This window comes from Siphateles boraxobius, unplaced genomic scaffold (genome assembly GCF_051911475.1).
Source record: "Siphateles boraxobius isolate OS27281-9 unplaced genomic scaffold, OSU_SipBor_1 99, whole genome shotgun sequence".
NCBI classification, from domain to species: Eukaryota; Metazoa; Chordata; class Actinopteri; order Cypriniformes; family Leuciscidae; genus Siphateles; species Siphateles boraxobius.
In genome coordinates, this window is record NW_027509229.1 from 1,458,017 (window position 1) to 1,484,121 (window position 26,105).

Consider the following 26,105-nt stretch of genomic DNA (forward strand, 5'->3'; position numbering starts at 1 on the left):
TCTAGTAACATTTGGAAAAAAAATTGAGATGAGCGATTTTGCAACAAAAGGTTTACAATCACCAGCTGTATCGGTCACAAACTGCATTTATTTAATTGAGGACATCACTGCATCGCGAGAGAGGAAACTTCCTGCTAAACTTCTGCCTCCGTAGTCACAAGCTCTCTTGGAAAAGGTGGCAACATTAAAAGTGATTAAGATCTGAGGAATGACGTGTTGGATCGACAAATCATGGAGCTGAACAGCCGTTTCCATGACGACACCTATGGCTTCATGCGTGATACTGTTGGCTGTTTACCTGGTGCCAACACTTTTGGAGACATCGACTCACTAACAGTTTCATGAAAACATTATAGCATAGGAGATAACATTGGTGATGCTGAGCTTGCAGTGTTCGTGCAGAAACAAAAACAGAAGGCGGATGCTGGACAGGGCTTCACGTCACTCAGTCCTGAGGACATCTTTCCAAACCTTAACAAAATGATACGAGCACTGATTACTCTGCCAATGACAGCATGCAGTGTTGAAAGACTGTTCTCCACTATAGAGGAGAAAACTGCATAAAAACATGTCTACGGTCCTCAATGCTTACTGGACGCCTCAACAATTGATCTCTTCTCAGTGTTCTGTGCTGACGATCCAGCACCTACTGTTTCTTTGCAGAGGTGAATGGAAATTGTTTCTCTTTAGAATCAAGAGAACTTGAAGAACAAAGATGTGATGTGTGTGTGCGTGTGCGCGTGTGCGTGTGTGTGTGTGTGTGTGTGTGTGTGTGTGTGTGTGTGTGTGTGTGTGTTTGTGCGTGTGCGTGTGTGTGCAGGCTGCCTATGTCTGGGACCTGCTCTGTAAATTCCACATGCCACTGGCCTTTTCTGAATACGTTGGAGGTGTTTGGGGCTCTCAAGAGCGACCCCTAGTTTCAGTATTCATCTTCAATGTGGTGTAGATTTTATAAGCAGCTACAGGAAAGATTTGGATGAAGTTGTGCTGCTGCTAAAGAACTACAAATTGATAAATTCAGGGGTTAGCTTACTTTTTCCAGCCTGCACTGTAAATGATTATAATGATAATTTATGGTCTTCAATAAAAAACTGCTTGAGAGTAAGTCAGATTGTGCTTGTGTATAAGTGTGACAGCTGAACAGACTATCAGTAATCAATGCAGAAATACAGTTGGTTCACAAACGTTTTGTCGATCACTGATATTTACATTTTTACTCCTTATTGTACATGTAAATTTGGCTGAACAGAGTCTTTTTAACTGCTCTGCCCTGACGTCACTGTAGATGAGCTGCCGTATCTGAAGTGTCCTCTGCACACAGTGATGAAACTCACTCCTGTTGCCTATGGTCAGACTCTCTTACTCTTCTGTAATATAACTGAACATAAAGATCAAGATCGTAAAATTATACATGTTTCTATTGTGTTTCCAGGCTGTGATGTTGAGTCCATTTTCCTGAAGGTTGAAGCAGTGAACACACACAGAGACAGACCTGTGGTGAGCACAGTAATACTCTCATACTGTAGCACTTCCCGAAATAAAGAGCAGTGCGATTCTCCTGTTACAGGCTTTTATAATCAACGTGGTACAGTACAACCCCATTTCTAGAAACATTGGTACATTTTGTAAATTGCAATAAAATCAACAGTCTGTGATTTGTTCATTCTCTTGAACCTTAATTTAACTGACCTAAGTACAAAGAAACGATTCCCAATGTTTTCACTGACCGACTTAATTGTATCTGGTAATAAACCAGTTTTGTAACTAATAAAACACTTCAAAAAAGTTAGGACAGAGGCATGTTTACAAATGTGTCATATCACCTTTCCTTTAGATTACACTTTTTAATCAGTTGGGAATTGAGGATACTAATTGTTGCAGGTTTCCAAGTTGATTTTTTGCCAAATCTCTCCTGATACAAGACAGCTGCTCAACAGTCCATGATCGACTTTTCTGATTCTCCTTCTCATGGTGGGCATACATGTTCAATAAGAGCCAGATCTGGGCTGCAGGTATAGGCCAGTGAAGCACATCCATTCTACAGTGTAGAGTCAGGCCTATGGAAGTAAAATAATGTCAAATGTTTTTGAAATAAAAAGCCTGTTGAATTGCACTAGTTGAAAAAAAAATAGGCATTGCATTAACCATGATTGCATTTTAATGCATTGTATTTTTAGTGCTTGCATTTTTATGGGCTGAAATTCAACATGGTTGAATATTTAAGCTGTGAATATTTCAATTAAAAACATTTCAAACACATTTTCATTATAAAAAATCCAATAATCCATATTCACCATTCATATTTCATTTCCAAAATATTCAAACTGTTTAAAAATACAACCAATAATATTCAACAGGCAATTTTCGGTCCATTTTATTTCGCTTTGCAAATTCGCTTCCACAAATTCAGTGGTTCAAATTCGACAGTAAATTCAACATTGACGTCCAGGAACTGCAGGAAAAGCAGTAGATTGCCGAGCATACTCTCCATCTGCTGTTGGTCGACCTCACCATCAGATGGTGCAAAAGTGCTTGTTGTTGACGAAGACGTTCATCTATAAAATGGAAATGATTATCTGTGACAGTATATGCGGAAAAGATGAAGTTTCATTCAATAACTTCATTGTTACTTTCCCTGTGTATTCTACATGTCATCAGCTTTCTCCACCATGAACAGGATTATAATCGGTTTCCCTCAATACCTCATACTCAAGGATTCCCTTTCCGTTGGGACAAAACGCTTAACACATACAGTGATATGAAAGACCAGTCTTACACCTTATTGGGGATGTAGGCTGTAGGCTACTATATAGGCTACAGGCAAGAAGATGGACTCAGATTATAAACTTTACACTCAAAGTTTCATGCTGAGTGTTTCGTGATATACTGGCATAAAATCAACACTTGATCAATTAATACTAACACTTTCTATTCTATTCTCTCTCTCTCTCTCTCTCTCTCTCTCTCTCTCTCTATATATATATATATATATATATATATATATATACATTGGACATTCGCACATTTAGGGACCGTCTCTAAAGTTGCATACAACATTGGCATGTACGTTTCTAACTTCAATAGCAAACTTAAATTTATTTGAATACATATCAAAAATCCAAAGGGTGGCAATTATGCCTGACACTACATGAACACTTTACAGTTGGTTTTATGACTGTAAGTCGTTCTATTCAAATGCTATTGAAGTTAGAAACGTGTATACCAAAGTCGTATAAACTTTAGAGACAGTCCCTAAATGTGCGAATGTCCAACATCATGCCATCTTTATGCCAGTCTATCACTGGGAAACGCTCAGCTGTGCGCGTTATTCTGAGTCCATCTGCTTGCCTGTGAGTTTGGACTTTTACATCACTAGTCCATTAAGCTACGTTAAGCGTTGTATGTCCAGCAGGGGAATCCTGAAGTATTGAGGGAAACCCTAATAGCCTGCATGCAGCACATCGCCACAATATAAAGTTAAGGCAACTAAACAACCAAGAGAAATATATGTCAACCTCAAAAATGTAACATTGGATCTGTATATCCGCACAGGGGAATGAAATTATGATCTCGTTCACGGTAGAGAAATATGCATGTAGGCTACACAGGAAAAGTAACCTTGAAGGCACCGAATTTAACATAAACAGACGTCATAATAATCACAAATAAACTTACATTGCTGTAAATGAGTTTTATGAATGAATGACTTGCTCTAATTTTTCTGGTCTTCGTCAACAACACGCGCTTTTGCACCCCCTGCTGGTGAGGTCGACTAACAGCAGATGGAGAGTATGCTCGGCAATCTACTGCTCTTCCTGCAGTTCCTGGACGTCAATGTTGAATTTACTGTCGAATTTCAACCACTGAATTTGTGGAAGCGAATTTGCAAACCGAAATAAAATGGACCGAAAATTGCCTGTTGAATATTATTGGTTGTATTTTTAAACAGTTAGAATATTTTGGAGGTGAAATATGAATGGTGAATGGTGTTTTTAATTGAAATATTCACAGCTTAAATATTCAACCGTGTTGAATTTCAGCCCATAAAAATGCAAGCCCTAAAAATACAATGCATTAGAATGCAAGCATGGTTAATGCAATGCCTATTTTTTTTCAAGTAGTGCAATTCAACAGGCTTTTTTTTTCCAAAAACATTTGACATTATTTTACTTCCATACAGGCCTCATTGTGCACATGCTACATCAGAGTGAGTGTCTTGTCCTGCTTCCCAGGAGGCAGTATATGTCTCTATAATCCCAATTTACTCCTCCACATCAATGGTACCTTCACATATTTGCACTGCTGAACCCCCATGCAATGACAGATGTTTGCTCTTGCACCTGTCGCTAATTAAATTCTGTATAGTCCCTTTCATATTTGGAGCTGATAACTCGATGTCCGTTTTTTTCCCAAAAACATGCTGAAACATGGATTCATCTGACCACAGCACACATTTACATGGCCTTTTAAACCATTGAAGATGAGCTCGGGCCCAGAGAACTCTGCGGCATCTCTGCATAGAGTTGATATACAGCTTTCTCCTTGCGTAACAAGTTGCTTTTCTTAATGCAGCTGTAGATTGTGTGAAGTTTACAACGCTTTTCCAAAGAACTGCCGAGCCCTTGTGGCTAAATTTAACACAGTAGCATGATGGTTACTCATGCAATGCCATCTTAAGGCTCGGAGGTCTCCTGCCTCACCCTATACGGACTGAGATTTATCTGGTCTGCCTGAATCTTTTCACAAAATTATACATGGTAAATCATATACATAAACAAATCATATAGGGTGAATTAAGGGTCATTGGGACAGTTTTTGAATTTCCCCATTGTGAAGGTTTCTTGCCATAAATTAAAACATCAGCCCAACACATCATACATTTCTGTAATACTGAAGATGTAACCTTATCCATTTGAACAGGAAAAAAAGTTTATATTTTAATGAAAGGATGTATTACTTTTTTAAACTGAGCCAAAACCCATTTCTTTGGTAACATTTGGGTGATTGGGACACAAAGTTTGGGTGATTGGGATAGCACATTTTTTCATTAATTTAGGGTAATGTAAGCATAATACTGTATTGCAAGTTAAATCATACTTTGATATAATTTTGTATGCAATTTTGCTTTTCCTATTCATAATTTAGAGTCATGTTTATTTCTGTTTAACTTTATTTCTCAATGTTTATAAATCCACCCACAATTCATACAGTACAACAAATAATAAAACTCGAGTGGGTTCACTAGTGGACAACACTAGTGTTGTACGTCACACGCATCACACACAAGACCAGCGTCGGCCAATAGTGAGCCTACGTGTGACGTAGCTCTACGCAATCACACTACGTGAACTCACAGAGAACGAAATTAATAGTTGAAATAAAGTTGTTATTTGTGTTTGTTTGTGCGCACAAAAGTATTCTCGTCGCTTGATAAACTTAAGATTGAGCCACTGTAGTCACTTGGACTATTTTAACGATGTCTTTAATAACTTTTCGAGGAACAAGTTTCAATCCCTCAGAAGCCTATGGAGGAGTGATCCAGCTCTCAGATTTAATCAAAAATATCTTAATTCGTGTCCCGAAGATGAACGAAGGTCTTACGGGGTGGAACAACATTAGGGAGAGTAATTACTGACAGAATTTACATTTTTGGGTGAACTATCCCTTTAACTTAGATATTCTGGAATATTTAAACTTTTATTTTGCCTCTGTCCCAAGTTTTTTGGAGTGTGTTGCCATCAAAATAAAAATTTGTTTACAAAATGCAATTCTTTTGGCCAGGGAATACATTGGAAATTTTTCTTTGTACTTTTGTCAGTTAAATAAAGGTTCAAGAAAATTAACAAATCACAGATTCTTCATTTTACTGCATTTTACAAAATGTCCCAACTTTTCTGGAATTGGGGTTTTACTATTTTTACAAATAATCTGTTTTTTTTTTTGTGATCAATTATTTATTTATTTTCTTGCAATCATTATTTACACATTGGAGAGGAAACATCTTCACAAGAGAGAAATAGACTGATTACATCATCATTAAAAATATAACAGAGGCAAAAAATGTGGCTTATTCTGATGCCAATTTCTCTTCTCCTCCCCATATCCTCCCCAGCCCAAACCCACCCTCCAACACTCTACTGCACGCATTATTATGCAATCATGGAAAAAAAATTTACAGTGTTTTTTTATATATAAAATAGACTCAAATTAACATTTCTTTTTTTTTTTTGGGGGGGTACTTTTGGGTGCGTTGCCATATGGCAACATTGTGCGACAATGGAACAGCCTGATGCGTTTTCTCCCAAAATGACATGAAATTCATAGATGATTACAGACCTGTCTTTTAGAAATGAAATTGTTTTTATTATTTAAAATGTTTTCAAGAGCTTTGTGTACAAAATATGAAACTAATTTTCAAAGTATTATTTCAACAACATTTACAAAACATCTGACGCAAACTCATAAGAACTGTTCAAGTGAAACTACTCGATGTGAAACGCCTTAAAGCAGTTGTTCTCTCTGTTAAAGGTGGGGTATGTGATTTTCTTTTTTGACCATTTTTTCAAAATCACTTGAAATCCTATTCCTAACCCACTTACAGCCACTGAGTTAGAAGCACTGACATGAAAATTAAAAAGATTTAATCATCTGTGGAACGGGCAGGACTCGAAAAACTCGAAAAAACTCGAAAAACAGCCAATCATTTCCAAGACCACCTAGAATCATTGGACAGTAAGTGCGTCAATCAAACGGTCGTACCATACCCCCCTCCCCCATGCCCCTCTTCGAGTGGGTGGAGTCAGGGCCAGCGTTGGAGGAAAGAAGGTAAGACCTTTTGAGTTGTGTATTTTCAAAATCTGCCGGCCGTTTTGCAAATCACATACCCCACCTTTAAGCAGAGGTGCACCTTGCACTTAGAGCAAACCCCTCTGACGATGCCCTTGCAGCCAGGATTCTTGCACCTTCCTTTTGGTGCACCCATCTCTGGCCAGTTATCAAAGCGGTCAAGACGGATATATATTTTACTTTTATACTTTACTTTTACTTTACTTTATAAATATATAAAAATATATATAAATATATGAGTAGAATACAACCATCCAACTATATCAGTGCATCCATACATTGTCATTCATACAAAGCTACTCTGCATTAGAATGGGCAAAATATTGTTCCATTACCGCACAATGTTGCCATATGGCAACACACCTATTTTATTAAATAAAAAGGTAATATAAGTATCAAAACAATGTGACAATGATTGAAATAAGATTAGAACTTACCCCAGATGCTTGAGTGTATTTTTTTATTCCGAAGAAATATGAAAAAAATGAGGAAAATCTTCACATATACACAAGCACTTTTTCAGCAGCTGGAGTCATCAAAAGTGTGTGAAAAGAATGACGTTGCAAGGGTGTGTGTAATGTCGTGATGTCATCAAAGCATATCATTGGTTACCACCAGGTTCTACCATGAATTTAAGATTAATCAGAGCTCATATTTATTTTCAAATTTCAAGAAATGTCCAAAGAAAGGTAATGTTGCCATATGGCAACACCATGCAGTAGAGGGTTAACTAGATTCGCTCAAGGTATTGAACAGAGAGGGAAAAAAACACTCACACACACACACACACACACACACACACACACACACACACACACACACACACACACACACACACACACACACACACACACACACACACACACACACACACACACATACACCTACATAGGACTACCTTGGGATGAAATCTAGGATCCAGATCCTTTGTTTTGACACTAAAGCCCCGTTCCCATTACCACCCGTCCATCCTTCCTCCATCATTATGATATCCACAGAGATCCGCATAACATCATAGAACACAGAGCAGGACATTGGACAGTGAAAATATCAGGCACATCCTGACTTCTTCCATCATATTACAGAATCCACAGAGGTCAATACAATATTCTAAATAATAATTACATAACAGAGCTGAACATTACATATTGTATACAGTACATTAGATGCAAATCCCCCCCACCCCGGCCAGCATATGTGTAAGACATCAGATGTAGACAATCAAAGAGAGAGAAAAAAAAGTCTAACGTCATTTCATTTATTTCCTCTAATAGCTCTGACCAACAGTCAATATTAGATGTTTTGGCATAATGTAAACGTGCTGCAGAGAGCTCTAATTGAGCAATTTCCCGATAAGAAAAGAGCCATTTACTCATTAACAATGTATGTGGTGGTTTCCAGCGACAAACTATAATTTTTTTGGCGGCTGTCAAACAAGCCAAAAGAAGACGCCTATTGTTAATAGTTAGCTTTAACTCTCTGATGGTCCTCAAAAAAAAGTCACACTCGTGGTCTTCGGGGTCTATTGGACCCCAGACAACAACATTTAATTTTGTAACCGAACAATACTTTTTTTTAACAAATATAATTTTACTCGGTTTATTAATGTTTTTACTCAACATTTGTGCAGTTTTTGTAGAATTTATGATTTTTAAAAAAATTCTATAAATAAATAAATAAATATCTAATTAAATAGGATTTTTACAAAAAAAACAGCATTTTGTGTTAAATAAACTTTATAAAAGACCCAGATTTCTAACTTTCATTCCTGGGGATACCATGGATAATTTTACAAGGTTTAATGTAAGATTTTTGCCCATTTTTTGGAAAATACAGGTTAAAATTTGTAATAAATCACTTTAACCACTAGATGGCTATAGAGCTCCATTATATGCTATTTGCTATTTGAATTACTGAAAGATATAGTTTCTAAAGTTGGATTCATATCTAAATATTATAAAATCACAATTATAACAAAAATTAAATATTTTTTGTCAACATTTTGCATTATTTGTACTGAAAAAACACAGCACACACAAAAACAACAACAACAGTGAAGTGCCAAACCTGCAGACAGGGTTGGAGCAAATACAGGGTGTGTGTGTGTGTGTGTGCATTTTATTTTTATTTTTATGTGTACAGTGTCACCAATTAATTTTTGAGGTGGTTCTTCATTTTGTATGATTTTATTTGACAAATTATAAGACTTTTCAAATTATAAGAATTATATAGCCTTACAAATGTATTTCTGTGTGTGTGTGTGTGTGTGTGTGTGTGTGTGTGTGTGTGTGTGTGTGTGTGTGTGTGTGTGTGTGTGTGTGTGTGTGTGTGTGTGTGTGTGTGTGTGTGCGCGCGCGCGCACATTTTCAATGCGTCTAAGTGTTACCAATTTATTTTTCTGGTGGTTCTGCATTTTAGATTATTTTATTTTACAAATGATAAGAGAACAGTTTTTATAGTCTGTATGTATTCCTGTATAAATGTATTCCTCTTTATGTGTGTGTTTGTGTGTGTGTGTGCGCCTGTGATGAGCATGATAATTTTGGATTGTGGATGTTTTTTGCAGTGTTGGAAGTGTGCCACTTTATTTCTGTCATTTCTGTCTATGTGTTCTACGTTGTTTCTGATTTTGATGATGTTATTTTGTCTATTTTGATTGCGGGGTCCAATAGACCCCGAAGACCACGAGTGTGACTATTTTTGTCACGCCAACATAAAAAACAGATATCATAAATTTTTTTTTTTTTTTTTGTAGATCTAGAAAGTGTTGAGAGCCGTAGAAAGTTTCAAACCATTTGGACAAAGAGAACTTTTTTTTTTATTTGAGCAAAAGTCATTTGCGGTCCAATAGACCCCGGAGAGATGTTGACATCTGTCTTCCAGAGTCTGATAAATGATAAAGGCTTAAATGAAGCTGTAGTTATAAACTTATATAACTCTGAGACAATACCTTTAATTTTACCCTTAAGCCCCGTTCACACCGCCAGCGACACGCAGCGACAGAGCGACATGATCCCATTCATTTCAATGGAGCGCTGGCGACTTCCGGCGACACGAGCGACATTGACCGTTGGCGACAGAATGTGGGCATGACAAGCGACAAGAGACACGCGACAAAAGTTGAGAAATTTCAACTTTATGCAAATGAGAAGCGATTTTCGCGAGCGACAACCAATAGGAAAGAAGCCTTTTCAGTGGAGCTTACGTCACCATCTCGAGTGCAGGGAAGACAGAAGAGTTCGAGGATGATTTCACTGTTTTATATGATTTGACTGTAACCACATATGGATATAATAAAATGATGCATGGAAAAGAAACTGTCGACAGTCTCAGTGAGTTTAATTCATACATTTATAGTTCGAGTGGTGTAATTTTATGATGCAAGTTTAGTACTACCAATAACATTAGAGCGACAGCACTACGAACGCCCACAAGCGACTTCACAGTAGAGCCTAGCGACATACAGCGACAAAGTCGCTGGCGGTGTGAACGGGGCTTTAGTGTCAAAACAAAGGATCTGGATCCTAGATTTCATCCCAAGGTAGTCCTATGTTAGATAATTAGATGCATTTAAATATTGTTTTATAAAGACTGTGAAACTTTAACAAGAGATCAAACATTGTGTTAATCGGATTTTGAACTATTGTGATAATTATAGTTATTATAGATTATTATAATTATTAGAGTTGCAAGCACGGTAAACTTCACAATAATAATTGGGAATGTGCTAATTAGACTGGAGTGAGACCATAGACGTCTTTCGAGTTAATATGGTCTTTTTTGGTGCTCTAATGACGGAGATCGCTGTGAACCGATCACCTGTTCCGCTTTACAGCACCACAAAAAAATCATGAATGAACTCAGTGCTCGACATTAACGCTTGTCTGGGACAAGTGGAGTTTTTGAAAGGGCAAGTGAAAGATAATTTTACTTGCCCGACCGGACAATGATTGTAATTTTATTACATTCAATGTAAACAGCGATTGATAATGGGTAGTGTATTTCTGGTAAGAACGTCGCGTTGTTTTTGTTCTATTTCACCAACGAAAATATTTCCAAAAGGAAAGCAACATCAGCGCGGTGTTTTGTTACTGTATGATTCGGCGTTTTGAACTAATCTTTTGTATGAATGACTCAATGTTTCACTAATTAAGACGGGCACTTGCCGCCACCTATTGGCGGGTTAGTTTCATGTTTAAGTATTAAATTTTTTTATTTGTATATTCAAACATTTATTTAAAACATCAGTCTCATAACATTATTTATTGCAGTTGTAATTTAGTGCAAATTATTTAATTAAATGGGTAACAGCCCTATAGTGTCTTATTGTTATAACTGTAATACATTTATTGATCAAATGTAAGAATTTGACATGAAAGATGATGCATACATTTAATAAGGTAATAAAAATTCTCTTTATAAAAATAAATAACACTCTGGGGTAAATATCACAAATATGAAGATTTAAATGTGTAAAATCTGAAAATATTGCTTCAGAATAAATATATTTACACCACCAAAAAAATCCCCCCCTCCTGACATGGTACAGTACATACAATTTGCTATGTACTGTACCTGATAGGACCAATGTCCTGCCCCAACCCCATATAATATATAGGGGGAAAAAAGAGGCCAGAAAAATAATTAGGCAGCATCTTGCCGCACAGCTGGGTCTGGTCTCATAGGCAATATCTTAGCCAATATCTTCCCTTGCCAGACATCGAGGGAAGAAGAAGCGCCTTGAGTGCCTTATCCATCCCTGAATCGCACCCACATCAATCTCATCACATGCCTCTTCCATAGCCTGCAAAAGAGGCATGAACACAAAGGGCTGCCGGCCGTAAACCTTATACCGTATACCCATGTCGAAAAGAACTCTTCTATGGGGTTCAGAAATGGTGAGAATGGTGGGTGGTCTTGAATTGATGCTGCACGATGAAAGCTCACGTTGTCCCATACTACAACGTACCGGTTTCTTTGATGGTCTGCATCATTCATACGCTCTGGTGGTATGAGAATGCTGCGGAGTCTGTCCAGAAATGTGAGAATATGGGCTGTGTTGTATGGTCCAAGGTTAGCATGACGGTGGAGGACACCATGCATATTGGAGATGGCAGCGCACATTGTGATGTTCTCACCAGGTTGGCCAGGAACATCTATTAATGGCTCTGTGGCCAATGACGTTTCTCCCCCTTCTTCTGGTCTTTGCTTGGTTGAACCCAGTCTCATAAAGATGAACTCATGTGGGATTGCATGAGCAACAAAAATCAGTCAACATGGTGTTATCCAGTACACTGGGAAACAATGTTGCGTGTAGTGTACTGCAGTCAATATTGTACTTACATCCACATAGGCTCGTCTGAGTTTCTCTCAAACATCTCTGACTCTGTGAATGTTGTTATATATGGTGTTGTCTTGGAGGTAGTGTTGCTTTCTTCAACGAAAATTATGACTAAATATCGTCGTCAATGAACCTTTATCACGTGACGAAAACGAGAAGAGGCGCAACGTAAATGTTGGTCATGTGGTCATGTACTATTTTTTACCAGATGGTGCCATTTTCTAAGGTTTGGCCTATAAAGCAAATACTTGCTTTATTCCTGTTTTCTGCTTCTAGAGCCAATTGGATAAATGATGCAGCTATAATTGTGTGGGTGTGTTGGTATGGATAGAGTGCGGTGTGTGTGTGTGTGTGTGTGTGTGTGTGTGTGTGTGTTTGTGTGTGTGTGTGTGTGTGTGTGTGTGTGTGTGTGTGTGTGTGTGTGTGTGTGTGTGTGTGTGTGTAATGTTTGAGAGAGAAAAATTCTACTGTACTGCAAAACAGAAAAAAAGTTTGGTACTGCGCCCAAAGCTAATTTTTTTTTAAATGTCAACCACGAATTTGCATTATTATTATTTAGTTATTATTGGATTTATTCAATTCAATTCAAATTTATTTGTATAGCGCTTTTCACAATACACATTGTCTCAAAGCAGCTTTACAGAAAGTGCATTTCGGAAATGTACATAGAAAAATACAGTTAGTTAATCATGTATTAATTTATGGCATAACATATCGCCGGCTTTGAGTCGTCTCTTCACAGGCGTCGAGTCGTCTCTTCACAGGCATTGGGGCATCTGAAGTCTCCGTGAGAGGCTGGATACAAACTGGAGCTGACGAACGCTAGATAACAGCAGAAGAGCAGATGGGAGATAATTAGCATAGCTGATGTTCATAATGTTAATGCATTCGAACTGATTCAGCAGTAGTATTAAAGGTTAAGCATTAAGTGAATGCTTGGTTAAAGAGATGCGTCTTTAATCTAGTTTTAAACTGGGACAGCGAGTCTGAGTCTCGAACAATATCAGGAAGGCTATTCCAGAGTTTAGGAGCTAAATGTGAGAACGCCCTCCCTCCTTTAGTGGACTTAGATATCCTAGGAATGACCAGAAGCATCGAATTTAGTGATCTTAAAGAGCGCGATGGATTGTAGGGCGATAGAAGGTCTGTTAAATACACAGGAGCTAGACCATTTAGGGCTTTATAGGTCAGTAATAGTACTTTGTAATTGATACGGAACTTAATAGGTAACCAGTGTAGAGATGATAAAATAGGTGTTATATAATAATATTTTCTTGATCTAGTAAGAACTCTAGCGGCTGCATTTTGCACTAACTGTAGCTTGTTTATTGAGGATGCAGGACAGCCAACTAATAAAGCATTACAGTAATCTATTCTCGATGTCATGAATGCATGAACTAGCTTTTCTGCATCAGAAACAGATAGCATGTTACGTAGCTTACCAATGTTTCTAAGGTGGAAAAAGGCTGTTATTGTAACATATGAAATATGATTTTCGAAAGTCAAGTTGCGGTCTAGTATAACACCCAGGTCTTTTACTGTAGTGGATAAAGTAACTGGACATCCTTCTAAATTAAAGTTGTATTGTAAGGGATTTTGTGGGTAGTTTTTTGGACCAATAAGTAATACCTCCGTTTTATCTGAATTTAATAGCAGGAAATTACACGTCATCCAGCATTTTATATCATTTAGACACTCTGTCAATTTAGATAAGTTAGTGTTTTCATCTGGTCGTGATGAGATATATAATTGAGTGTCATCAGCATAACAGTGGAAATTAATCCCATGTTTTCTTATAAAAACATGGCTTTGGTTTTCTAGCAGTTTAAGAGTTGAACATGCTCCATAAAATACATGTTTTATATAAAATAATGTTCATTAATCATCTTAATAAACATAAACCTCTATAACTTTTTTGTGTCAATTTTTAAACTTTTTTTACTTCAACGATTATCTGCCAATGGTCTTCTTTAAAATGAGACAAACTTAAGTATGTGCTCCCAAGCATACAATTTTTATGACAGTTTTTGTGCATGAACATTTTTGTCCACAATAGACCTGTGTAACTTATTTTCATTGACAACCCTTAACAAGCGTTAAGGTAGCTACAAGTATTAAATGCAGTTAAATGTCAAAATAACTCCAATATCATACACTAGAGTTGTGTGGGATGGGAGTAAATTAAGCGCGACCTGCTGTACATATTGGGTAGACTCGCTCCCTCTGTCAAAATCGAGGGGCCGAGGGTCTGTCCAAATACACTCCCCTCATCCACTTGAGGAACTTCAAAATGGCAGTGGGGATTCCCCTGAGGGGAAGTGCCGAGGGAAGTTCGTTAGTGTATGTCTAAAAGTGTTGAATACTGTCTTAAGGTGATGATACACAGGGCAACTTTTTGAGCAATTTTGCTGGGCAATCTTGCTGAGCGATTGTGGCTTGGGCACTTTCCCATTGAAAATGGGCAATAAATTTCTATCCGGATAATTTAGATCGGTCGTGGACCCTGTGTCTCATCTGGTTGCCCGTTGACGGCAACATTGCCCAAAAATTTGCCCAGTGTATCATCACATTTAGAGTGCAAGTGTAAGTCTGCAGCCAGACCCTAATGATTTCCTTTGTATTTTTTATCTGTTCGGTTTTAGTTTATTGTCAGCCATAATTTGTCTGCAATTTATTGTCAGCCATAATACTATGCTGGAGCAAATGATTGTGAGAGTATAAATATCAAGACACCTTTGTTCAGGGGTTGCTTTCTTTGCAAAAAACACCAATGCCTCACCGGGACATTTTGAAGGATGTTTAAGTAAATGTAGTTTATATTCATTAATCTGATTTGTAAGCTTACACGAACATATAACCACAGTATTTGTGTACATTCTTTGTGATTAAAAAGTGCATGATTTCACAAACATTAACCATGTTTTATCTTCTATTTTTCAGCATCCTCCTTTCTTTCTTTGAGATGTGAATTTGTGTGATACTGATCATCTTCTTGTGATGTTTCAGAATGTGGATGTGGACAGAGATCCAGAGGATGCTTTACTGACTGTACCAGAACACAACTAGACAAGATCACAAGTTCTCCTCTTAATGATGACATATATTTTCCTTACTTTTAGGGCCTTCTGACCGTGGATGTAATTTTGTAGTAATTCTGTGTTGAAAGTGTTATTGTGTGAGAAATGTGAGTGTGAGAAATGTCAGAGGAGCTTGAGTTTGTTGCCCGGCCAGCCTATTTGTTTGAACCGCAAGAGGCGACTACTCTCACCTAAGCTTACGCTGCTCCTACATCCTACGTCTTGCTTTGGTTCAGAGATCACTCTTACGAACTCGACTAGACTTGTGTACGGCCATTACCGGAAGCCAATGATTATAGTTTATGAAGTTATAACTATAGATATTTTTCTTACAAAAACGCATCGCTTCACTTCGAGTCTGGAGTCATATGGATAACTATTATGATGGATGGATGCGCTTTTTAGGCTTCAAAAAACAACACTGTTTTACAACCTTGCAGTAAAAAAACGGCCAAATCTTGACAGTCACATGCCATTTCCATTAAAACCAAAGAAAACAATGCATTCTAGGTAATATTTGTAATTTTTGAGAAAATAGGCTACAGGAATATACTGTGAATTAACAGCGCTCAAAGTCGACACTCAGAGGCTGTGTTCCAAATCACACCCTATACCCTCATTTACTATCCCCTACATTAGTTCACTAATACAGTCCACTTGTGAGAGTGAATGAAAAGAAGTGAGTGAATTCAGACACTGATAAGCAGAATCACTGAAGAGGAGATAAACAAGAACAAGAATCCAGAGACTATGATGGTTATGTCAAATTCAACACTATCACTTATCAGCATTCAATGATCATCATAATTTTTTTGCCATAACAAATATGGCTTAAAAAACACAAAAAAATCATTAAAAAACGAAGTTAAAACGTCAAGGGTCAAGACCCCAACTAAAGCAAACACTGATCTCCATAATGATAACTTCAAACCAAACACTTTCAATTAAACTTCAATATCTAAATATCTGTTAATTCTCAATAAGAGCTTCTGTAAACTATGACAAAAATAAAGTAAAACTGGTTAGTAATAAGTGCAATAATATGTAATGGTTGGAAGTCAGTTGTAGTTCTTGTGTTTCTCTGTTTTCTGTTCTTCATACACTCGGTCCTTCAGTGATTCTGCTTGTTAACAGCAGGTTTTCATCACTAATGCTCAACAATCATTTACATATTCACTTACTTATCTTACTGCAGCACTGTACCAATGTTACTTTTACAGTTTTTCTGAATTGCTAAAACACATTTCTTGAAACTATCACTCACTTTCTCAAAACCTTAAACACAAAACCAAATCACTAAAGGAAAGAAGAGAACAGAAAAAGAGATGAGCAGAAACACAAGAACTACAACTGACTTCAGACACAGTTTATATGAAATCAACTGAAGGTAAAAGGACCTTAAATCTCTGAAGATCTCAGCAGAGGAGGATTAAACAACTCCACAAACAGCATTACCAGCTTCACTTATTACTTACTACCCAAACTAACTTTATTTCTGTTAGACGTCTACAAAATATCCAGCATGCATTTAGCCGATGTGGGACAGATACAGCTGATTATATCATGCATTGGGGTCAAGTCTATGCGCAGGTCCACCATCTGATCTGGATACAGCCCGGATCCGGCTGATTACAACCTTGGAATAAACAGAAAGACTAACATTAGTGTAGATGCCATTCTTCTTATGATGTAACGAGTACATCGGGTGTTAAGCCTCTGGGGTCTAAGGTGTTTTTGGGGTCCTTGAGATGTTTTGACATGCCCTGACATTTGTGCTTTTTCAGTTGCTTACATATTAATGCCAAAAGTGTCCTTACATTCTATTCATCACAAACAGGGCTACCATAATACGTGAGCAACATGTATGACACTTTTTGTAGTGACATTTTAGGAGCTTTTTTGTGATGTTCAGTATTGATACGATTATCTGAATATTTTGTTGATTGTCACCGTTGCTGAGATTCATACACTGATTTTTGATATCTGTGGGTGTCACAGGCGATTAAATTGATTAAAAAAATATTTTATGCTCATATTCTTTAAAACCTTTTAAATCATTGCTGTAGTACTGGTGGATCTAATGCAGCAAGACATAATTTGTAATGTGGTAAAATATGATAATGGCACAACAGATTTGTTAAATTTGACATTTGTTAAATTTGACATTAATTTGACATTGATTCAGGCTACTTCATGATGTTTATAAAGCCATCAACAGGTAACCATCATCATGTGATCTCATTTCACTTTGGCTTCCTTTGCTACTGCAAATGTGCTTGACAAACACACTGTCAAAAAAATAACAAAAACAATACTAGGCTTATTTTATAGGCCTATTTTCCTGTGCTTGATATAACAAATATCTTATCATTAGCAGTGTTTGTGTTTGTTTATTTTTATTTATGGGCTGTATTATTTTATTATCTGGTCAAATAGTGTTTTCATGAAAAAGTATGAATAAAAATGCAAATACAAAAATACTAGATTGTAAGTCCAAACAAAATCACACAAGGCAAAAAGTTTCTGCTGCACTTCTCTCTTGAGGTTGAAATTATATTTGAAGTGGTGTTTTGATAAAGACATGACAATTGATTCATGACATTACATTCATTCAACTATTTAAAAAAATTTAACTTTTTTTTAAACCTTTGTCAACTGTTTAGTATTAAACAGTTCAAATAGCTGGTAGTACTTTCTACACTTTTTAGAACACAAATATTTTCAGTAGAAGTGCACTTATATGCCTTATAGCTATCTGATATCTGATAATGAACTAAGAACTTACATATGAACATATGTTTTCAAGCATCAATGAACGACTAAATGCAAAGGGTGCAATTTTTTAAACATCTGGGAACCTAAATTAATTTCAACGGTTGTTCAATCTGTCATTTAGCAGCTGAAGCAATCTACCAAGTGTTTGGAGTTCCACGGTCCAGCATTGTTGGCCAAATACTGCACATTGACTTGAGTCTTGGTCTTGATTCTTGGTCTATGAAAAATATCATAGAATGTGTAGTTACAAATTTATTAAATCTAATTTAGGTTCAACAGTATTTTAACTGAGAAAGTTCACACAAGAGTTTACCATTTGGAGGCATAGATGATGACATTAACCTTTTGTTACTTCTCAAGAACAGCTGGGCTTTTGCCTCTATGATAATGTTAAGGTTTAATTGCTCTAATCAGGCTGATTGGATTAGCCTTTCAAGGCTTTGAGTTACACTGTTATGCTGATCAGGGCTGGGGAATTTCTGGTAACGGGCTGACTCCGTCCATCATTTACATGCTTTGTTCAGAGTGTCTCCACCTCTATGTAAATCCCTCCCCCTTGAAAGATATAAACACTGTGTTTTAGCTATTTAGTTTGGACTTGGACGACTACAGCACAGCAACAGCAAAGTCCTCAATAAAGAGTAAACTCCTGGTCTCTGAAGGAAAAAGTTTCCAACAAATGCAAATAAAATAATAATAATAATAATAATAATAATAATAATAAAAAGCTAATAAAATAATGATTAGAAATAATAATAATAATTCAAAATGTATATATTTCTTGAAGACATGACATTGATCCAATTTACAGATTTTTAAACCTGTCAACTGTTTAGCATTACACGTTATATCAACATTGTGTCAAACGTTGAAACAACAACGAACATTATCTCAATCATACTGTATTTCAACTTTGAAGGTCAGACATGTGCCAAATAGGACTGAAAAGAAAAGTCAGTACTGTTGGCCTCAAAATGAAACTGAACACAAATATGCTAAATGAATGAAACTGCACTTTGTTCTGTACTTCTGTATCATATGCTGCAAATAAGAATTTACATAGGATTTTCCTTTAAGAAACATAAATATCCATTCTATCGTTCTTTACTTGGGCTATTTCATCATCTGAACTGATGTGCCCCTTTCAATATTCAAAAGAATATACCTTATCTCTTGTCACTAACCAACATTTATATGTAAAATACATGTTCATAATGTCTGTCTCATATTCTTTTGTATTATATAATTGCATAATTATACAAATATACTTCATTAAACATGGCTTCATATATTTGTTCCCTTTCAGTCGATAACGTCGGACGTAGTCGACGCGACTGAAATGGGATCACGCTAGGGAGCCTATCATCTTCGAGTACTATTGAACGAGCCAATGTAATTGGCGTGCATGATTCGCATCACACACTCCGCCCCCGCGGCGCGGGTATAAATACGGAAGTGGATGCACGCACTAGTTGCCTTTCGCTTCGGAGCCGATCGTTTGATGTCTCTGAGAGTGCTGTTGTCTACAACGAGCGAGTGTGTCGGTGTTCTTCAGGAAGACTCTCCCAGTGCTGGTGTTCTACAGCGCGAGTGCAGCGGTGATCGCGAGCTTTGAGCTCTCAACTGCTGTTTTAACAGCAACAAATTTCTAAATGTTTGTGTGTGTTGATGGCTGGTTAGAGGGCGGAAAAGTGAGTGCTTCACTGTTTCAGTTCTCTGTTCAGTGTTGCCGCGGTCATTTCCCTGTGTGCTCCGGCACTGGTGACGGTCCTATTTTCTGAAAGAGCAACACGGGTGCGTTTGCGTCTTTTTCAAGATGTCATTCCGCCCGTGCGTTTCTGGGTGCGGTCGTTCCCTGTCTCTCTCTGATGGTCACAACTGTTGTGTCACGTGTTTGGCTTACAGCACGCTGAGACAGCTTTTGTGGACAGCTCATGTTTTCACTGTGGGAACATGACTGTCGCAGTGTTGAGGGCGAGACTCGCCTTCGTTCGCGGAGAGCGAGTCCCCATTACCATGCCCCACCCTCGGGTGCTGTGTGGGATGGGTGACCGGAGGATAGTGTTGGATGTCCCGCCCGGTAACCATTCCCTGTGGGCTCCTCACTCCTCCCTTCCACTGCAACCACTGGAGCCTCCTGTGTTTTCTGCTGGTCCATCTGTAATGGGTGGGCCAGCGGTTTCACTCGGGGCTCCCCTGGAGGACAGGACGCCGATTGCAGCATCAGAGGGTGAGCTGACTTCTGGAGATGATGACTCGGCTGCATTGTCTCCCTCCGGGAGTTCAATGTTGCCCGAGCCGGATCCAGAATTATCAGCTATGCTGAAACGGGCCGCCGAGGCTGCCGGGCTCGAGTGGAACCTCCACCGTGTCCCGTTCAGTCTCGGTTGGAATCTGGAGTTTGGTATCTTGGGGCGGGCCGCGCTGGTTCTCAGCTCGCCGCCCCAGTGCCTTTCTTTCCCGAAATGCATGGAGAGCTTATCAGGTGGTGAACAGCATCTTTCTCTGCCAGAAACTGCCTGAATAGCTTTTCCCCCTCATTACCCTTGATGGAAGAACGGTGAAGGGTTGCGAGGTGTCCCTCCATTGGAGCGGTCTGTCGACACAGGTGCACCTGTGTCCGGCGGCCGCTGCCTTTTGGGGGGATCCTCGTCTCCCCCCTAAGGCCTGTGAGTTTCGTCCGTTCCGACGGGCAGAGCTTACAAAGCCTGTGGGCAAGCCCCTTCCTCTTGCGTGCCATGGCGTTGCTGCAGGCTAGGGCACCCATGGCATGCACGAGGGTAATCCAGACCGTGCGCTCATAGGTGAGCACCGCACTGCATCCGACCTCACCCTCCGGGGTACGGGTGTCGTAGCGTGCGTGATCGGTCTGGCGATGTCCACCTTGGTGGTCCAGTAGCGCCTTCGTTGGCTCAGCCTGGTTGGTATGGCGGATGCGGACAAGGTTCGGTTCCTGGTCTCCCCAATTTCCCAGGTTGGGCTGGTCGGCGACGCGGTGGAGAACTGCATCAAACAGTTCTCTGCCGCTCAAGCGCAGACGGAGGTCATCCGGCACATCCTGCCCCGGTGGCCAGCTGCTGCCTCCACCCGCCGCCGGTGGCAGCTCCTCCGCCTGCTCGTCGCCGTGGGCGTTCTCCGGCCGCCGCTCCTGCTGGCCCTCCGCAGCAGCCTCCACCCAGGCCTCAGCAGGGAGCCGGCCGCAGTAGAGACGCCCAGCCCGCTCCAGGCGCTGCCAAGCCAGGTGGCAAGCGACAGCGAAAGCATTCCGGAGCGGGCCGCCCAGGAATGGATGAGATGCTCTTGGAGTGGCACGATCACTCCCTCCCCCCGGGTGAGGGCCGGGTGGAGCCTTTGTTTGTGTGTGTGTCTGTTCCGCCGCTGGCTCCCTAAAAAAAAAAAAAAAAAAAAAGCGGAGCAAGCGGTACCCACACTTCAAAGAGAGAGCAATTTCATCTGTTCCTGGGTCCCAAGAGGGCCAGTCTGGCGGGTGTGACCCTGTATAGCCTTACACCCCTCAGCTCCCCCTTGGTCGCCAGCAGGCAGCTTGGTGCGTTCGAGGACCCGGTCATCCGCCTTCTCACGCGCCCCCTGCCGCTTGTGGAGACAGGTAAGTGTTGCACAGCACACTAACACCACTCTCTCTACTTTGCTGCCCCACCTCAGGCTCGGCTACCCCGCTCAAGTCAGTGATAGTCATCACATTAGGTGTTGAGCAGACGTGCTCCTGAAAATTCAGTGATATTCATCACACCGAGTGTTGAGCAGTGCTCCTGACTTGTGCGTGCTTATCTTATCCTGCTGGCGAAGGATTTGATATAGCCGCTCCTCCAGCCGGTACGAAGGCCAGTTGTAAACTCGTTCTTCGTGCTACTAGGTGGTGGGTCGTGACCATCTTGGCCCAAGATTGGTCTGCAGCTTTGACCTGAAAGACATGTGCTTCAGATCTCTACCTCCCGCACCGCAGGCCATCCTGTGTGTTGCGTCTAAGGGTGGAGTATCAGTACAGTGTCCTTCCCCTCGAGTGCTCCAGAGCCCGTTGGGTCTTCAGGTCAACTGGAAGAGAGTAATCTCGCCCACGGGCTGAGTATCTCTTTTCTAGTTTTGGAGAGGTACTCGGTCCAACATGTCTCTCCAATGAGAATGTGTTCAGCTGGTGTTGAAGTGAGAAAGGGTCCCACTGAAAGAACTTTCAGAGGCTCCTGGGGTATATGGTAGTCGCAGCCTTTGGCTCCCTCCATATGTGACCGCTTCAGCGCTAGCTTCACGATCGAGTCCCGAGGTGACCGTGGCAGAGCAGCTCACCCTGTGTGACTATAGTTCATCCCGGTCTGCTGCCAAACCCTCTTCAACAGAGCGGCCATGTACAAAGGGCGTGTTTTAACGGGGGCCTGGGCGACCCCCGACTACACGGGCATTCGTGCCTCGAGTTGTTAGACATTGCGACCGTTGCGCAAGCTTCCCTTGCATGTCACAAACTCACCCGTCACCTCCTCCTTGGAGTCAGACGCTTCTGATGGCGCCTTATTCCACTCCTCCTGCTTACTCAATCGTGCCGCCATCGAGCCTCACGACAGTTATAGCCAGGGCAAGTGGAGACTCCATCCCCTGGGTCCGGCTGGGTCATGACCATTCCGGGGCCGCTCAGTTGCCCCCCCGGTTTTATTTTTCCGCCAGTGTTTGGGTAAACCGAGCGGACTACCCTTGGACAAACACTGGGACTCAGCGGCCCCAGGGGCCCGCAGAAATGCGTTTAACCCCAGTGAGCCTTCTAAAAGTGACTGCGACTCATGGTTGCCTTGCGCCTGCAAGTCAGTGAAATCATCACTCTTCATGTTGAGCAGATTTGCTCCTGAAACTCAGTGAAGTTCATCGCACTCTGGTGTTGAGCAGCAATGCTCCTGTAGCTCAGTGAGTCCATCACAGGTAACTCAGTGAATTCATCACACGCAGTGCTGAGCAGAAATGCTCCTGGTGCTCAGTGAAGTTCCTCGCACTCAAGTGTTGAGCAGAAATGCTCCTGAAGCTCAGTGAGTTTATCACACTCAGGTGTTGAGCAGTAATGCTCCTGAAGCTCAGTGAACTTGTCACACTCAAGTGCTGAGCAGAAATGCTCCTGTCGCTCAGTGAGGTTCTTCGTACTCAAGTGTTGAGCAGAAATGCTCCTGAAGCTCGGTGAGTTTATCACACTCAGGTGTTGAGCAGGAATGCTCCTGAAGCTCAGTGAACTTGTCACACCCAAGTGCTGAGCAGAAAATGCTCCTGAAGCCCAGTGATCTTCACATGTTGTGTTGAGCAATGCTCCTGTCTTTTGCGCCCGTCACTTGCACCTACGTGCCATGTCAGGAGAGGAACAGGTCTTCATAGTTGCCACTCATTGGCCCAACTAGACCTGGTTCCCTTCAACAGCCTTCCTGACTTCCCCTGGATTCGGGGACGGGGCACGAGGGCACACGCGTTCTTCCCCCGGAGATTCCGGGCGGTCTTACATCCGAACGCGGAGGTTCAGGTGGCTATCACAAGAACATGTGTTAGTTACCATCACTTCTGCGAGCACCCCCTAGAATTGGGTAGCGTGCTTACGCCTTTAGAAGTGGAACCTAGTCGTTGAGTGCGTCTTCTCCCCTGAGGAGATCCTGAAAGCTTTCGATCACTTCAGTGCTCTCTTTCCTGCAAAATGGGTTGCAGTAGGCTGTTTTCCTAAATCACCCTCAAAATGATGTTGCCTCGGTGTTTAAACGACGCTCATCGTGTTGCAGAAGTATGCAGAAGCACGTTCTGATCGTCAGGTTCCTGAGGAGCAAGGTCTTGTAAATCCTTGTGTCCCTCTTTATCCTCTTGGGCCTTGTCCCTGGTGCGACTGCACTGCAGAGACCGCCCCTGAGCCACTGCAGGTAGTGAGTTAAAAATTCTGTTATATCAGTTCTCCTGCTCGCGTGGTCTCTACTAGAGGGTAGGGACTTGCTCGCTTTCGGTCAACGTATTGTGCCTGGAGTCTGGGCCGGCTAACTCTCACAAGCTGAGATCCCGGCTCGGATTGTGCCCAAGGTTCCTACCTCTCCCGTAATAGGAGCAGGTGGTGAGCCTGCAAGCGCTGCCCTGGAGGAGGCAGATCCAGCCCTGGCTTCTCTGTCCGATTCGCTTGGACGTGTACAGAATGCAAGTCATAGACCTCAGACCAGCTCTTCAAATATCTGTGGAATTCAGCAGAGAGGGAAGGCTGTTTCCATGCAAAGTTGCACTTAGTGCTTGCCTTCATTTCGGCAAAGATCCGAGATGCAACATGTCCACTTAGGTGTTGAGCTCCTCTATGATGAGTGTAAAGTGCTCCGCCTGGGCGTTGACGATATACTTTGCTAAACAGATTCTAGAGTTGGGGGCTGGACGACACCTAGTTGAACCGCTGCTTCCCGTGGGCTCCCTTCTCATGAAGCCAGTTTCACCGTGAGCCCGGTTCAAGTGTCGGCTTGCTGCGCCATTCCCCTCCTATGGACTGGATACGTGCGCCTTTCTACTCCAGTTGAGTTCCCTTAAAATTGAACCCTGTTGAGTTCCTCCACACCCCTCCGACGTCGGACGTGCGGAACGTCTGGTGTTAGGCCTGTGGAACCTGTGTTAGGCTGGGTCCATATGTTGCGGTCCCTTCGGTGACCCCATATGTGTATTCTTCCACGATACGGCTCCCTGCGGTGAGCCCGTGTCTTCCCTCGGCAGAGTCTCTCTGCCGTCACTGTCCGGTGTGTCTCCCCCCGTCTTAGGCTGGAGCCACCCCAGTGACATTCCATATGTTAGACTGCCCGGTTTCCGCCCAGTTCATATGTGTATTCTCCACATTTCCTCCCTCGGGTTGGATGTGGCTTCCGCAGCGTCCCTTCCTTCCAACGTACGGGGAACGCTTTCCCAGTGGTCCTGTAGGAACAGCAGTGACTTCCCTGGCCTAAGCCCTGTCCTTCCCCGCCTTAAGTTTGCGGGGGCATCAGGAGGCTTTGGTTTAGGCACTGGAAGGTGGCAGCGTTAGTGGCGTGTTCAATGGTTGATCCCATTTCAGTCGCGTCGACTACGTCCGACGTTATCGACTGAAAGGGAACGTCCTGGTTGCGTATGCAACCCACCGTTCCCTGAAGGAGGGAACGGAGGACGTAGTCCCCTTGCCACTACCGCTGGACCACCGCTGACCCCGGGTTACTCTCGGCTCCTCAGCGAAAAGCAACTAGTGCGTGCATCCACTTCCGTATTTATACCCGCGCCGCGGGGGCGGAGTGTGTGATGCGAATCACGCACGCCAATTACATTGGCTCGTTCAATAGTACTCGAAGATGATAGGCTCCCTAGCGTGATCCCATTTCAGTCGCGTCGACTACGTCCTCCGTTCCCTCCTTCAGGGAACGGTGGGTTGCATACGCAACCAGGACGTTACTCTTCATACATTTTAATATGTTATTTTTATTTTATTTTATTTATTTAACATGGACATACAATTACATTGGACGAACCATATGCATTTGTTTAAGTGTTTTAGCACAAATGCTAATTTTCAACACCTGTCCACGGGAGGCTTTTGGAAATAAAATACAATGAAACTAGTAAGCAGAATAATACTAACAATATTAACAGAAAAGGATAGCTAAAATATACCATATAATTACAGAGAAAATGAAAAAGAAAAACAAATTGCATACATAAATTATAAAACAGAAGCATCAGAGTCAGAGAATATCATTAGTTCTTCATGCGAGCACCACTGTTTAGTTTTTAACCATTGTTTAAGTCCTCTGTTGAAAGCTTTGCCATCGGTCTCTACTTTTAAATCAGTAGGCAGAGCATTCCAGAGTGTTGGCCCCTTTACTGAGAAGGCAGACTGACCAAAGGAGGTCTTACACTTTGGGACTAAACAGTCACCTCTGATAGTGGCTTGTGTGTTCGCCCCCTGAGAGCTATGGACTGTTACTTATCAGAACGTAAATGCTGTTTTATTTAATACTATGTTATTACACTGTTAATACAAGTGAATGTGCATATGTGTTCTCTCTTTGTTTTCTCTCTCTCTCCCTGTCACTTCACCCTCATTT

General features: G+C 41.1%; 1 protein-coding gene across 2 annotated transcripts in view; it reads left to right on the forward strand.

The window, feature by feature from the left end:
• The window catches only part of LOC143733417 (6-phosphofructo-2-kinase/fructose-2,6-bisphosphatase-like), a 60,645-nt gene extending 44,369 nt beyond the window's left edge, over nt 1-16,276 (forward strand). For both annotated transcript variants that reach the window (XM_077225128.1, XM_077225129.1), the window contains exons 12-14: nt 1,286-1,348; nt 1,433-1,497; nt 15,194-16,276. In XM_077225128.1, the coding sequence (XP_077081243.1) occupies nt 1,286-1,348; nt 1,433-1,497; nt 15,194-15,253 (188 nt within the window). In that variant the 3' untranslated portion in view covers nt 15,254-16,276. The remainder of the gene's footprint in view (nt 1-1,285; nt 1,349-1,432; nt 1,498-15,193) is intronic.
• The last annotated feature ends 9,829 nt before the right edge of the window (nt 16,277-26,105 follow it).